General features: G+C 44.7%; 1 protein-coding gene across 1 annotated transcript in view; it reads right to left on the reverse strand.

Moving 5' to 3' along the window:
* Nucleotides 1-233: 233 nt before the first annotated feature.
* The window catches only part of impg2a (interphotoreceptor matrix proteoglycan 2a), a 72510-nt gene continuing 59657 nt past the window's right edge, over nt 234-13086 (reverse strand). Inside the window, exons 11-14 of the mRNA XM_041210865.1 lie at nt 5460-5648; nt 3728-3929; nt 2419-2498; nt 234-300 (exon numbers count right to left, since the gene is read on the reverse strand). Coding sequence (XP_041066799.1) covers nt 264-300; nt 2419-2498; nt 3728-3929; nt 5460-5648 — 508 coding nt within the window. The 3' untranslated portion in view covers nt 234-263. The remainder of the gene's footprint in view (nt 301-2418; nt 2499-3727; nt 3930-5459; nt 5649-13086) is intronic.

The following is a 13086-nucleotide window of genomic DNA, read 5'->3' on the forward strand; positions in this document are numbered from 1 at the left end:
CTTCGACTCTTACCTATCCAATCACAACCATACCATCTCCATCAATGGCCTTGTCTTTCATCCCTATCCATCCAAGTCCCCTCCTCTTCCTAATCTGCACCCCTTGGCAACAATGTCCCTCTGTTCCTCTACATTTCTAAACACACATTTTCCAAGAGGAATTTAAGCATGAATATGTCAATAAAACAATAATAAAATATTCACATAATATAAAAGCTGGAATTGTTACCCCTTTATAGTTTCCTTCCACTTCTTCTGAGAGACTAATTTGTAGGATTTGTTTCAGTATTATCCACGGCTCTAGTGGAGAAAGAATTAAGCAAAAATGTCAATAAAATAAGTAGCAGCAATGTGCCCATGTTGATCATTCATGCAAAAGCTCCACAATTAACCCAAGTTTGTTCCACAGCATTAGCTGTATTTGCCCCTATTCGAAAATGAATACTCTGAGGCTTTTGCTTTGAACAACTCAAATCTCTTCTCTTTAAAATTACATTTCATAAGATCTAACTTTTTTTTTACTGACAATCTCAGGGTTTGGAATTTATGGGCCCCTGCCAAGCATGTTTTCAGTGGAGAGGGGTATGTAAAATATGATGGGTGGCTGGCCCACCAAGTTCCTGCACACCCTTGACCTAGTCCCCTTAAAACGGTAAGAAAGTGGGCACTGAAATTAGCAGCCTGTATGCCATTTAAAAAAAAATAATTAATGGGCAATTGAGCTTGTTAATGAGCCAATTGACCCGAATATTACACTGCCCACGCCATCATACAGATGGTGTGTGCAGGCGGGTGGGAGTGGAAAAGCCCTTTTTTAACCCAACTGGTTAAAAGGCAGGAAGGAAGGTGTCCTTCTGGCGGGGGAGGGGCTCTGCGTGCATCAAGGGGCACCTCCCCACCCACTCAAGACCTTATCCCTTCTTTATCACTTCCCACCAGAACCCACGCCTCTCAAACCCCTTCCCTGGCTCCCTGATCTCTCCCCATCCAGAACCCCAGAAGCTATGGCCTCTTCATCCCGGGGCCTACTTGCAGATCCAGCAGTGCACATTACTGAGTTCTGGCATTGCTGGCACTGTTAGAGCTGCCAGCCAATCAGAAGTTCCTCCTGCTGAGGTGCGGAAGTCCCATCCATGCCTCCTTAAGCCCACCTGCATATCACTGTGAGGCGGCCTTGTTTAATGTCAGTTGGTCGGAACCAACATTTCTTTCAAAATACACAACCCTTCCAACTCCACAATAAATTTCAGCCCCAAGAGTTTGCACATCACATAAGATAAAACAATTCAGCAGAAAGTTATGGTTAGTTCAAAAAGCAACTGGGGAAATCTATTATCAGGATGTTCCTGGACACAGAAGTTGTCAGGATGAGGGAAGATGTTTGGTTTAAAGAAAATGGTTAAGCTATGAAACTGTAAAATAAGGGAGGACCAGTATAGAAAGTGATTGTAGGAGTAATCACTAATAAAGCATTTTATATGCTATCTGGGTATAAAAGATGCAAGGAGAAATTTAATCTGAAAATGTATGGGGCAAATGGAAATGTAATATCTATAATCAGAAGTTGAGTTGTCTCCATTGGCCTGGAGAAGTTCTTCAAGGTCTCCATTGTTGGTGGGAATACTGTATTAAGATCAGCTGTATCCATTTAAGGATAATATATATGAGCACTGATGATCAATTCCCTTAAATTTTATTGAATTTAAGGTTGGTTTTTATTCTGACAGATCGATCCACAACCAACAGTGACCAACCATTTTGCTAATGTCGATTTGTTGGTGACAAATGGGGAGGAACAGCACTGCCTATAACACCACCTATATAGAGGCTACATCAGTAAATAGGTTGTGGTCTGTACTGCATGGTCTTTTTGAGGTTTACAGTATCCTAACAAGTAAAATGCCAGTAATGACACTCTGAGCAATTTTTACTTCATTATAAACTGGATCTAACTTAATGTATTGTTAATAAAAATTCCATGCAATGTAGGAACAGGAGTAGGCCATTCAGCTCCTTATGTCTGCTTCAATATTCAATTAGATCTTTGTTGATCTGTACCTCAAATCCATTTACCCACCTTTGCATCATTGATACCGTAACCTAACAAAAATCTATTGACCTTAGGCATGAAAGCTCCAACTGTGTTAGCATCCATACCTTTTCAGTAGAGAGAACGTTAGATTTCTAATACATTTTGTTGTGAGGAATTGCTTTGTGATTTCCCTCTTAAATAGCCTAGCTCTGATTTTATTATCGCTACTTATTCTTGATACCTCCACCTACGTGGAGTTTGATTAAGTTAAGCCAGAATAGTCGAACAAGCTCAAACCAGGGATCACTTAACCCTGAGGCACACCACATGATCTAGAGCATCTGATTGTAAAACATTTGAAGATGAACACAGTCTACATGACTTACATCTGATGTTGTCGCACAAACTCTGCAAACTGCCGATCCTTAGTGTACAGATCTATGATCCGTAGTCTGTCTTGAATTTCCTAAAATGCCAGCAACCAAGACACAGAGTGACTCAATAAGTTGATACACTGATATGAATGAGCACAAATATTTAAGGAATTTTATATATATCTATCTATATATATATATAGATATATATATATATATACATATATATGCTTCTGCTGTATTTTACCTTTAATGATTAAATCTAATTCTGTCGGACTAATTGAATGCAAGGGTTCAAGCATTCAAATTTAGACAATGCTTACTGGATAGCCCAACAGGTTATCCTGTGACAACTTGACCAAGAAAAATATTTGGAGTAATGTCCGAAAAATGTAACTCCATTGTAGAAAAATAAAGCTTTACTAGAATTATCTAGCACTTCTACTGTTTTGAATGAAGAAGTTAATATTAGAGACCTATTCCTAAATTTTATAACTTGCACAAGGCATACAATTGTAGAATTACAGGTCCTAAAGTGGCTGTATACCAATTTGCAGAATAGATTAAGAATTACACTTAAATCATCTAAATTTGCAAAAACAAACATTCATTAACCTCACATCTTGCTTTACCATTATAAATTCCTTTGAGTTGTGTGCAGCTGTGGATCACAGCAGATTGGATTGGAATTAAACAAAATCATTTTACTGAGGACTGCCAACATCCTTCAATAAGGATATTTCCACCCAATCTGTTGAAACCAGATTCAAATCCAGGTTGTTATGATCTCCGTTGAGACCGATAACTTTTGTAAAGAGAATCAAACTTCCAGTTATTCAGTGAGTGACCCAACAAGAATTTACATTTCAAAACCTTTACTGTAACAAATGACTTAAAAAAACACACCAAGGACTAAACACTATTTCTTTTCATAGGCAGCTTATACTTTAACTGTTGAAAGTGACGTTTCCCCTTGTTTACTTATCACCCATCGCGCTTGCCATGGAATTTCTTTTAGCAAATTGTCCACAGTTGAAGCCATGGCTAGCAATGGTGAACTGAAATCGGGGATGCTCAAGAGGCCAGAACTGGAGGAGTGCAACAATCTTGGAGAATTTTAGGGCTGGAGGAGATCGCAGAGATTGTGAGGAGTGAAAGCATGGATGGATTTGAAAAGGAGAATGAGCATTTAAAATCAATTGGGAGCCAATGTAGCAGCCCAAAGCCCTGGGACTAAAGTCTGCAATAACTGAAATGTGGAACATGCAACTAATACACAACAGACTTTTCTCATTTTTCTCCATTCTACTGTGAGTCCCACCTCCTTGCTAAGTTCAGTGTGCTCATAGATGTGTCGGATCTCATCACTGCTGAAGTTGGCAGAGGCCTCTGCACTGCCTGAGCTGTACGAGGCCTGTTGAGGGTAACGCCTGTTGTAGTGACTATATCCAGTGGTGGCATCGCTTTCATACATAGGATTATATTTTGTTCCATTCTCCACTGATTCCAGGCCATTACCTTGACTAGGAAAGGAATGGGACATGCTTTTGTCAATATTCTAACATATTTCACAGTAATGATGAACAATGTAAATCATACTTAAGGGTACAAATACCCACATACCCTACAAATGGCCTAGCCAGCAATGCCCACATCTCATGAATGAATGAAAAAAAATACATTTTTTGAAAGTCTTTGAGGAACAATTGAATAAGGACATTAGAGAGTTATCGTCAATCAAGAACAAAATTTGAGCACATTATTTAAAGTTGATCTGTACAATTGAATATTTTTCTCAGGAAACAAAACTTAGGTCATTATTGGAGAAAATAACAAAACGTTACTCAGAATCTGAATGATAATTGCATAGATTAAATAGTAGCATGTCAAACCTACAGTACAAAGAAGCCAGAGCTGTAAAATCCTGTTCAAGAGATTGAACAAGCTGGGGCTCCTTTCTCTAGAAGAGAAGACTGATACAGGTCTTTAAGATTATGAAAGGGTGTGACAGGGTGGAGATAGAGAAGGTGTTTCCACTTGGTGGGGTATAGGGGGAACCAACAATAGGAGTCATAAAATAGGCACTAATAAATAGGGAATTCAGGAGAAAGTTCTTTAACCAAACAGTGATTAGAATGTGGAGCTTGATAACACATGGATAAAGTAATTGATAGAAGAATTAGAAGGGAGATGAGGAAAAATGTTTTCAGTCAGAGGGTGGTAGGGGTCTGGAACTCTCTGTCTAAAAAGGTAGTAGAGGTAGAAAGCCTTAGCTCATTTAAATTGTGTCTACATGTGCACCTGAAGTCCCATCATCTACAGGACTATGGATTGAGTGCTAGAAAATGGGGTTAGTGTCATGGCTCATTTTTCAGCCAGTGTAGACACAATGGGCAGAGTGGCTTCCTTCTGTGCTGTAAATTTTTCTACATTTTCTAAGTTTTCTAAATGTCTGAAAAGGAGGAATGTGGGGAAGGGGGAGTGATAGTATGTGAATTGCTCTTTAGGAGAGCCAGCATGGACATGATGGGCTGAATGGCCTTATTCTGTGCTGTAATAATTCTATGGTTCTAAGGAGTGGTTAACATGAGCAGCTCAGATACATTTAACAGGAAGCTAGAGGAAGAAGGGAATAGAAGGGTTTGCTGATAAAGTTAGATGAAATAAGGAGAAGGCTTATGTAGAGCATGGATCAGTTAAACCAAGTAACCTGTTTATGTGTTGTACATTCTATTTCAATTAATGTTTACTGTTACTCTTTCCCAACAGAATAAATTAACCTGTCTTAATTGGGTCCTTGGGTGTAAGGAATGAAAACTGCTCAGGAAGTAACAACTTGCACCTAAATTGGGTCGTCAAAAAGTTCTCCACTGGCAGCTCATTGGTCATGAGAAATGGATGGGACCATGTGCTGGCAGTCTGGTCATGGCCATGATAGGGAGAAAAGATAATCCCAAAAGGGTCATGCAGGGGTTATTAGCCAGCCGCAGTAACTTTGAGGAGTGGGGAGGAGGATTCCTTCTGTTTATTTTTAATACACTTCTGTTACTCACTCTGTAGATTCTTGAGGAGCATTTTTGGCATATTGAGCACGAAGAGTTCTGGCTATGAAAAAAATCACAGCAGAAGCTACCAAAAGGAAACCGGCCAATGAAGCTATGGCAATGGCCATGACAAGAGTTTCAGAGACATACTCCTCACAGTGCTCTCCTCTATACCACCAGTTCTCACCCACACGACACCTGTCAGCAAGACAAATACATTTTTACTACCAGATTTAAATATCAGCAATTTATTGTTCAGGCACATCTATAGCACATAAGACACTCTTGTGAGCTAGGCTAAAAGTTATAGCCCTATCTTAAGAGGGTGCAACAATCAAGGAGGCAGTAGTTGAGGTAGGCGGCAATCCGTCCTTACTTTAACAGCATGGAAAGTAAAAAAATGTAATTGCTGGCCACATTTCCACAGCCTCAGTCAGGTTCCTGCAAAACCAGCAGGTCGCTGGGCAGAAACGCATTGTCAGGTGGGTGGTAGGAGCAATCTCCAATATTCAAACATATTGAGGAGAGGGAGTTTCCACAGGGCCTCACGAATGGGAAGTTGGGAGTGGGGCAGCGAGGGGGTTGGGGTTAGGGAGAGGGTGGGGCTGTGTGAACCAGACACAGGTAAAGCCTAAACTTTCCTTGAGGCTCAGGGAAAGAATCCTGCTTCTCCTGACCCCAACAAGAAAGTCAAATGGAAAATAGTTCGTTGGACATCTTCCGGCTCTGACTCCTCTTCTCACTAGGCTGTGTTGACAGAAAAACCACAATGGTTTCCTCACGGGGTCCTTTGGTTAAAATAGCAGTATGACCTTAGCAACATTGATGGAGCCTGATCCGCATTCTTAAATTTGGCCTTGACCAGCTGCCCTTTTTGCCTGCTCAGAAGAATAGATTAAAGTCAAAGCCTGCAGGATGTCAGCTAGTGAATCCCACAGAACAACTTAATGACCCACCAACCTGGAGGACAGAGTTAAAATTGGCTCTTGTGGGTTTTAAAACTGCGTTTTGCTACATTGTCTATGTATGGTTAATATTGCAGGTATACCAGGTGTTACATGGATTTGATAGTGATTGGTGTTTAGCTGGGTTTCAGACCACCACTTTTTGGAATAAAATTGTTAAAAACTTTCAAGCTGGAAATTAGAAATGAACTTGGAAAGGGCGGAATCATCCCAGATTTGCACCATGTGCAGCAGCGGGTGTGAAGATAGTCATTATACCGCCAGCCTCAATGGCGAGTTTTCGTGCCATATTGTCCCATTTCCCGGCGTGTCCCACTTCATTAGTAATGCATTCACGGGAACACACCAGATCACTGTTGAACGGGCTCGGATTTGCCACCAAGCTATGACCTCAGTGCTTTCTCGCTCCGGGCGCCAGATTTAAAGCGTACCAGAGTGCAGCCTACTTCATGTCTTCAGATCAGGGCTGCTCCAGACGACAGATGACCTCAAAAGCAAAGACGCACTCAAATTTAGTGCCGTCTCTCGGGGGCACCTGCTGGATGTAGTGGAAGGCTGCCATGATATCCTCTACCCCCGCTCTGCCCGCAGGAGGTCTACCAGAGTCACCAATCTGGCCTGGGAAGCAGTGGCAGCAGCAGTCAGCGCCACCGGAGCAGAGAGGAGGTCAGCCATCTACCGCAGGAAGAGGATAAATGCTTTTATCCATTCTGCAGGGTAAGTCAACCATTTCATCACTCCCAGCTCACAAATTCCCAAACCCATCACACATCCACAGGGATCACACACCCTCACATCTCCATTAGGCTCACATCCCCTGGAGCTTGTGTCCTCATCCCGTCCATGGCTCCGCTCACCACACAGACATTCCATGCAGTGCCATGTGTCCTGCTCACATTCTCTGCATCTGTTTTCATGCGGGAGAAGCTGGCTCACATCAGTAGAGAGAGGTCCCAGATCGGAGGTGGAGGGGCCCACATTAGGCCCCTCACTCACTTTGAAGAGCGTGCCATCGCGCTGACTGGTGAGGACGTGGACCATGCCTATGACGCTACTAAGGTCGGTGGCGAACACCCATGTGAAGATCCTGCGCCACATCATCCCTCCCTCAATGCAACTGTGAGTGCTCTCTCTCCTGCTTTTGACTCTGTTGCCAAGCAGTAATTATCCCTACTTTGGTTCAGAGAGAGCTCTGCCAAGTGACCAATGCCCTCAGCCAGCCAGTCCCTCCGCCAGCACAGAGACAGACACCTTGTGAGACCTAGATCTAGAGGAGGCTTGGGTTCATAATCTGGTGGTCACTGCATGGACACATGTCTGCAGCATGAGAAGGTAGCTTCAGCCGAGCTCCCCGGCACTCGGAGCACTACTGGGGAAGAGGCATCTGCGGGGTCTAAGTCAGATGACGAGCCTCTGGATTCAGCTTTCCAACTCATTGTGGAGGCTCATCAGAAGGCAAGGGAACATCATGTAGAGCTGGTGGAAGCCCTCAACAGAGTGGCACACAAGTCAGCATCCACCTGCTCTCTGATCAAGTGGTACCCACATGGGCGTGCACAGGAGTCTCCATGGGAAGGATGGTGGATGCCATGGAGACCCTGGCCCAGCTGAATGCAGACCTGCACTCCATCGTGGTAGCCATTGGTGAGTTCCTGCAGTGGCAATGAAAGGGGGAAACGGGGCACTTTGACATCCCTCCAGGCGCTCCTTCCCCTCAAGGAGTCAGGCCAGGCTCCTCAGGCACCCAAAGGGCCAAGGAGCAGCAGCTGGACACCCCTGGATCATCCACTCAGGAATCTCAGAGGCTGTCCACTCCCTCCGAGTCCCCCTTGCTTGTGACACCCTCAAACTCATCCTCTGTCACTGCAGTGGGTGCAGCTGGCCCGTAGGAGGATAGCAAGGCAAGCCAAGGTCCTCAGGGCCTTGGCTCTACAGAGAACGCACGCCAAAATCATCAGTGGCTATAGGGCCAACCATTGCACAGGCTGTCTCCACCTCTGCTGTGGATGTCAGGGTAGCACCGAGAAGTTAAGAAATTCTGATCACAAGTGGTTGCACGAATGAACACATTTTGTCACTTTATAATCTGAAAATATATTCACTTTCAATGAGTAATGTGTAATGTTGTCTTCAGCTTCATTTACAGGCTTCATGAGTCCTCCCCCTGCATCTTCCCCACTTGTGGCATGAGAGCGCAGGGTCCTTCCCTGTTCCAAACTCCCTCCCCCTTCTGAACTTCTTTCCTCCTCCCAACTCCCTCCATTACACCTTCTTCCCCCATACACCTACCTCCCCACCCTGCATTCTCCCCCATTATATCCTCCACCCCTGTACTCCCTCCTCCACCTCCCAACCTCACTCCCCCAACACCTTCACCCCCACAACCTCATCCACCCAAAACCTCCGTCCAACCCCCCCCATCCTTACCCCCCGACACTTTCGTTCGCCCCGAAACATTTTCCCCCCGGATACCTTTGCTCCCCCTCTCCCAACCTCACCCACCATCCACCCCACAGCCCGTCCCCTCCCAACATCACCCCCCAGTACAACTTCCTATCCCAGTCAGACTTAGACCTTCCTTTCCCACTCCGCCCAGTACACCTTCCTCTCCAAGTCTCCAAGTAGACTTTCCGCTGACCCCTCTCGCCAATCATCCATAGCAGCCCATGGCCAAGACTGTGATGCTCCAAAGCAGACCCAAAGCATCAACAGAGACCTCCCACTTTCCATGAGCTGCTTCGCGGTGGAGCCACGTCCATGAGAATCCATCCAACATGTGATGCATGTGTTCCTCTCGGGTCCAGGAGCTGTAGAGCTCCGGCATCTTCTTATCTTCGGATATCCGTGATCTGAGCAAGATCCAAATGGTAAGTCCCGGCTTCTACATGTCACAGTTGTCCAGACATCTTCTAGGCTGGTGTGTTTTTCTGCCAGTGCAAAGGTAAATCGGGCATGGGGGGGGATTCCAGTTGAGCCTTACTTTGCATCCCATTACCAAGATGCAAATCGTGTTCCCGCCTGCCTCCAGCGGGAATAGCACTCCACCATGGCGGACACCATTGGATGATCCCGCTGTGCTGAGTTAGGATGTGGGCAGCTGTTTTGGATGACCTCAAATTTATGGAGGTTAGAACATAGGAGGCCATCCAGGAATCCCTTGGAATAGTCAAGTCTAGAACTAACAAAGGCATGGATGACTGTTTCAGCAGCACATGAGCTGAAGTGGAGGCAAAGCTGGGCAATATTATGGAGGCAGAAATAAGCAGCCTTAGTGATGGGGGTATATATGTAGTAAAAATTCATTTCGGAGATCAAATATGACACCAAGGTTGCAAACTAAAATTGCACTGCCAAAGCTTAACAAGGTTCCTTCAACAGCACCTTCCAAACCTACAACCTCCACCTAGAAGGACCAGGGACAAGCCAAACACCATCGTGACTTGGAACTATATCACCGTTCCTTCATTGTCACTGGGTCAAAATCCTGGAACTTCCTTCCTAACAGCACTGTGGGTGTACCTACATCACATGGACTTGCAGCGGTTCAAGAAGGCAGCTCACCACCACATTCTCAAGGGCAACTAGGGATGGGCAAAAAATGATGGGCCTGGCCAGCGACGCTCACATCCTAAGAACAAATTTAAAAAAGAACATTAATGAAAAATCAGAATACCGCAGATGTTGGAAATCTGAAATAAAAATGGAAGATGCTGGAAACATTCGGCATGTCAGAGTTAACGGGCCAGGTTCTTGCAGAGACATGAGGACTTCCCAGGCATTTAAAAATGGTGGGCAGGACCCGATTCCAGAATTCCTGTGACAGGGAATAAGGGTGCAGGTACTGAGCCCACACCAGACACTCCTGACCTGACTGGCTCCATTGTGAGGTTCAGCATCTCCTCGACCCCTGCAATTTTCGTGGACCAACTTCTGGAAAGCTTGTAGTTCACAGCCCCTTAGCAGAGTCATAAACCATAGGCTAGATTCAGGAATCTTTGGAAGGTAAGGTCAAAAGGCCTTATTCATGCCCCCCCATGTCAACACATGCCCAACCATGCCCCAACCAACTCATACATCCCTCCCACCTTTCATGGCCCCTTGCATTTGCTGTGCCATCTCATGCCCCCCCTCAGTGCCATGGCCCCTCATACCATCCAAGCCAACTTATGCCCCCCACCCACCCCCAATGGCCCCTTATACCCTCCATGCTAACTCATGGCACTTCCATGCTTATTCATCTAGTATACATTCGGTACTGAATCATTGAACCGTTTAATAACAATGATATGTGTGCGCGCTGCTTTAAAAAAACACTTACTTATAAAGTTATTTTTAAAAACTGCTGTTGCTATAATTTTATAAAAGTGTCAATCAACCAGACCTATGAAGTATCAATAACAGAAGATAACAGAAGCTATAAGTAATTGACACACAATTATATCATGTAAATAAACATTGACAAAAGAGATCATAGAAAAAAAACAGCTTATTATAACATCATAAAGCTATCAATCAGGCAAAGTTTTGCCTTTTCCCCAGTTGAGTCAACAATGTAAAAGCTTTTATGGGAGTTTGGGCTCTCAGCCAAGCATGTAGAATGTGGCACTTTCTACTGAGGTGGGTCTGCCTGGGTAGCAAAAATCCATCCCAACATTTCAGGTCATTAGAGCTGAAAAAAGTTAGAGATGTAAAAGGTTTTGAGCAAAGGGTGGGTGAGATAAGGACAAAAGGAAGGTCTGTGATGGGGTGGAAGATGGGAGAGATTGAAAGACAGAAGAGTTAGGGCTGAATTTTCAGAATAGTAGGGGCTCTCCATATAACGTTCTAATGAGCGTTGATTGGGATAAGGCAGGACTTCCACCCTTCATTCAGGATTGGTCGGCAGCTCTCCAGGCACAGCGCTGCAGTGGCTGGAAGAGGCACCGCAGGGAAGTGCCTGGCACTAAGTTCTGGGAACCGTAGGACAGGTAAGTGGCAGGGGTTCTAGGCGGGGTGGATAGGGAAAGCCTGGGAGGTCATGGGGGCGGGGGGTTGGCAATTAGGGTCTTGGGAGATAGGCCGGGGTGGGAGGGAGGTTGGAGGTCACCTGGCCTTAAGAGGAGGAGGCCCCCAGTCAGAAGGGGGCTTCTGATGGAGGCACCACCACACCCCCAACCTCCACCCCTCCCCTTCCCGCCTGATATCAAACTTATTTATTTTCATGTTTCCCTCCTGAGTCTGCCTGCCAGTCTAAAAATTGAGGCTGGGCGGAAAAGGCCCTTAAGTGGCCACTTAAGGGCCTTAATTAGGCCTAGGTGGGTGCTTCCTGTAAGAGGCCCTGTCCACTTCAGCATAAAATTACTACCAGGGTCGGGACGGGCAGGAATCCGGAGCGAATCCCATCCCTACAATTTCACACTCCCCCCCCCCGACTCAGAACCTGCTGGGGGTGGGGGGGGGTCATGTAAAATTCTGGCCTTAGTCTTGTGATCAGACAAGAAAGAAACCAACAAAACAAAAGCTGTGCCTAGATCAGGTGTGCTGATGTTTGAAAGCAAAAATAAGAGGAAATAAAGAGAAAAACTGAAACAAAAGGAAAGGAAACAAAATGGGGTTACGGTCTGAAATTGTTAATATGAAAGGCAAAGATCGGGTGCTGTTCCTCAAGAAAATGTTTGGATTTGTAATCTTTCAATTAAGCACAAAAATGTGTTTTTTTTTATCCTTAAGCACAAAAATAGAGCAAAACAGTGAAAAATAGGCTCGATGACATTTTAAAAGTTATTAATGCTGAATTTATGCAACAGTCCTGCAGAGGCAAATTGAAAACAGAGTATTTCACTGAAGGTTAGATCTGGAATTAGTGAGCACAGCAAAGATGACCTCAAAGTATAACTGAAGCAGTGAGGAGGCTCAGGCTCTCTGTGGTGGGTTGCGACTGAGGTCAACAAAGAGAGAACCAACCATGCGCACTCTACCACTTGTGGGAGTGATGGTTTTCGATACCCCCAACTTTTATGGCACAGGGATCCTCCAGTACATGCAGGGAAATCTCAGGGCGCAATGTGTGTTTGGGTTTTGCACAGCCAATAGATTATTTTCTGTGCAATGGAAGGATTAAAAAAAAACATGACAATGGTAGAAGTAAAACACATTTCTTAAATTGTGTAGCATTACTGTTGCATACATTATGTTGCCATCATTGCACCTTTTGTGTCATGAACTTTCCTGTGTTGATGGTGGGAATGCCATACCACACTTCTAATTGCTTCCTTAGTTAAGGTGGATGGCTGCAAAGCCAACTGTCAAATGGCATGGAAACGAAGGCTTATATCTGGAACTAACTGTGATGGAGCCTCTTGCTATAGTGACTGGGAACTTGGAGCTTTCAGAATAACCCCCACTGCCTCTTATGCAGGGCTATATGGTGGCACAGTGCCAACCAAAAGCTGTTACATGGAGACTGCTGCTCAGTCTGAATGCAGAACAGTGGGCTTTTATGGAACCACAGAATCCTTCCATTATGATTGTCTGTAGTAATTTCTTGAAGCCAACCAAAACAACAGTGGATGCATTCAGGCAAAATACCTCATATTCTGCCTGGGGCTTGTATGGGTGAAGACTTATTTGGTTGTCCATGACACAACTCATATGGCAGCTGGATGTGCATACAACTGTTAAACTCTTTCAAA

The sequence above is a fragment of the Carcharodon carcharias genome, chromosome 18 (assembly GCF_017639515.1).
Source record: "Carcharodon carcharias isolate sCarCar2 chromosome 18, sCarCar2.pri, whole genome shotgun sequence".
Lineage (NCBI taxonomy): Eukaryota > Metazoa > Chordata > Chondrichthyes > Lamniformes > Lamnidae > Carcharodon > Carcharodon carcharias.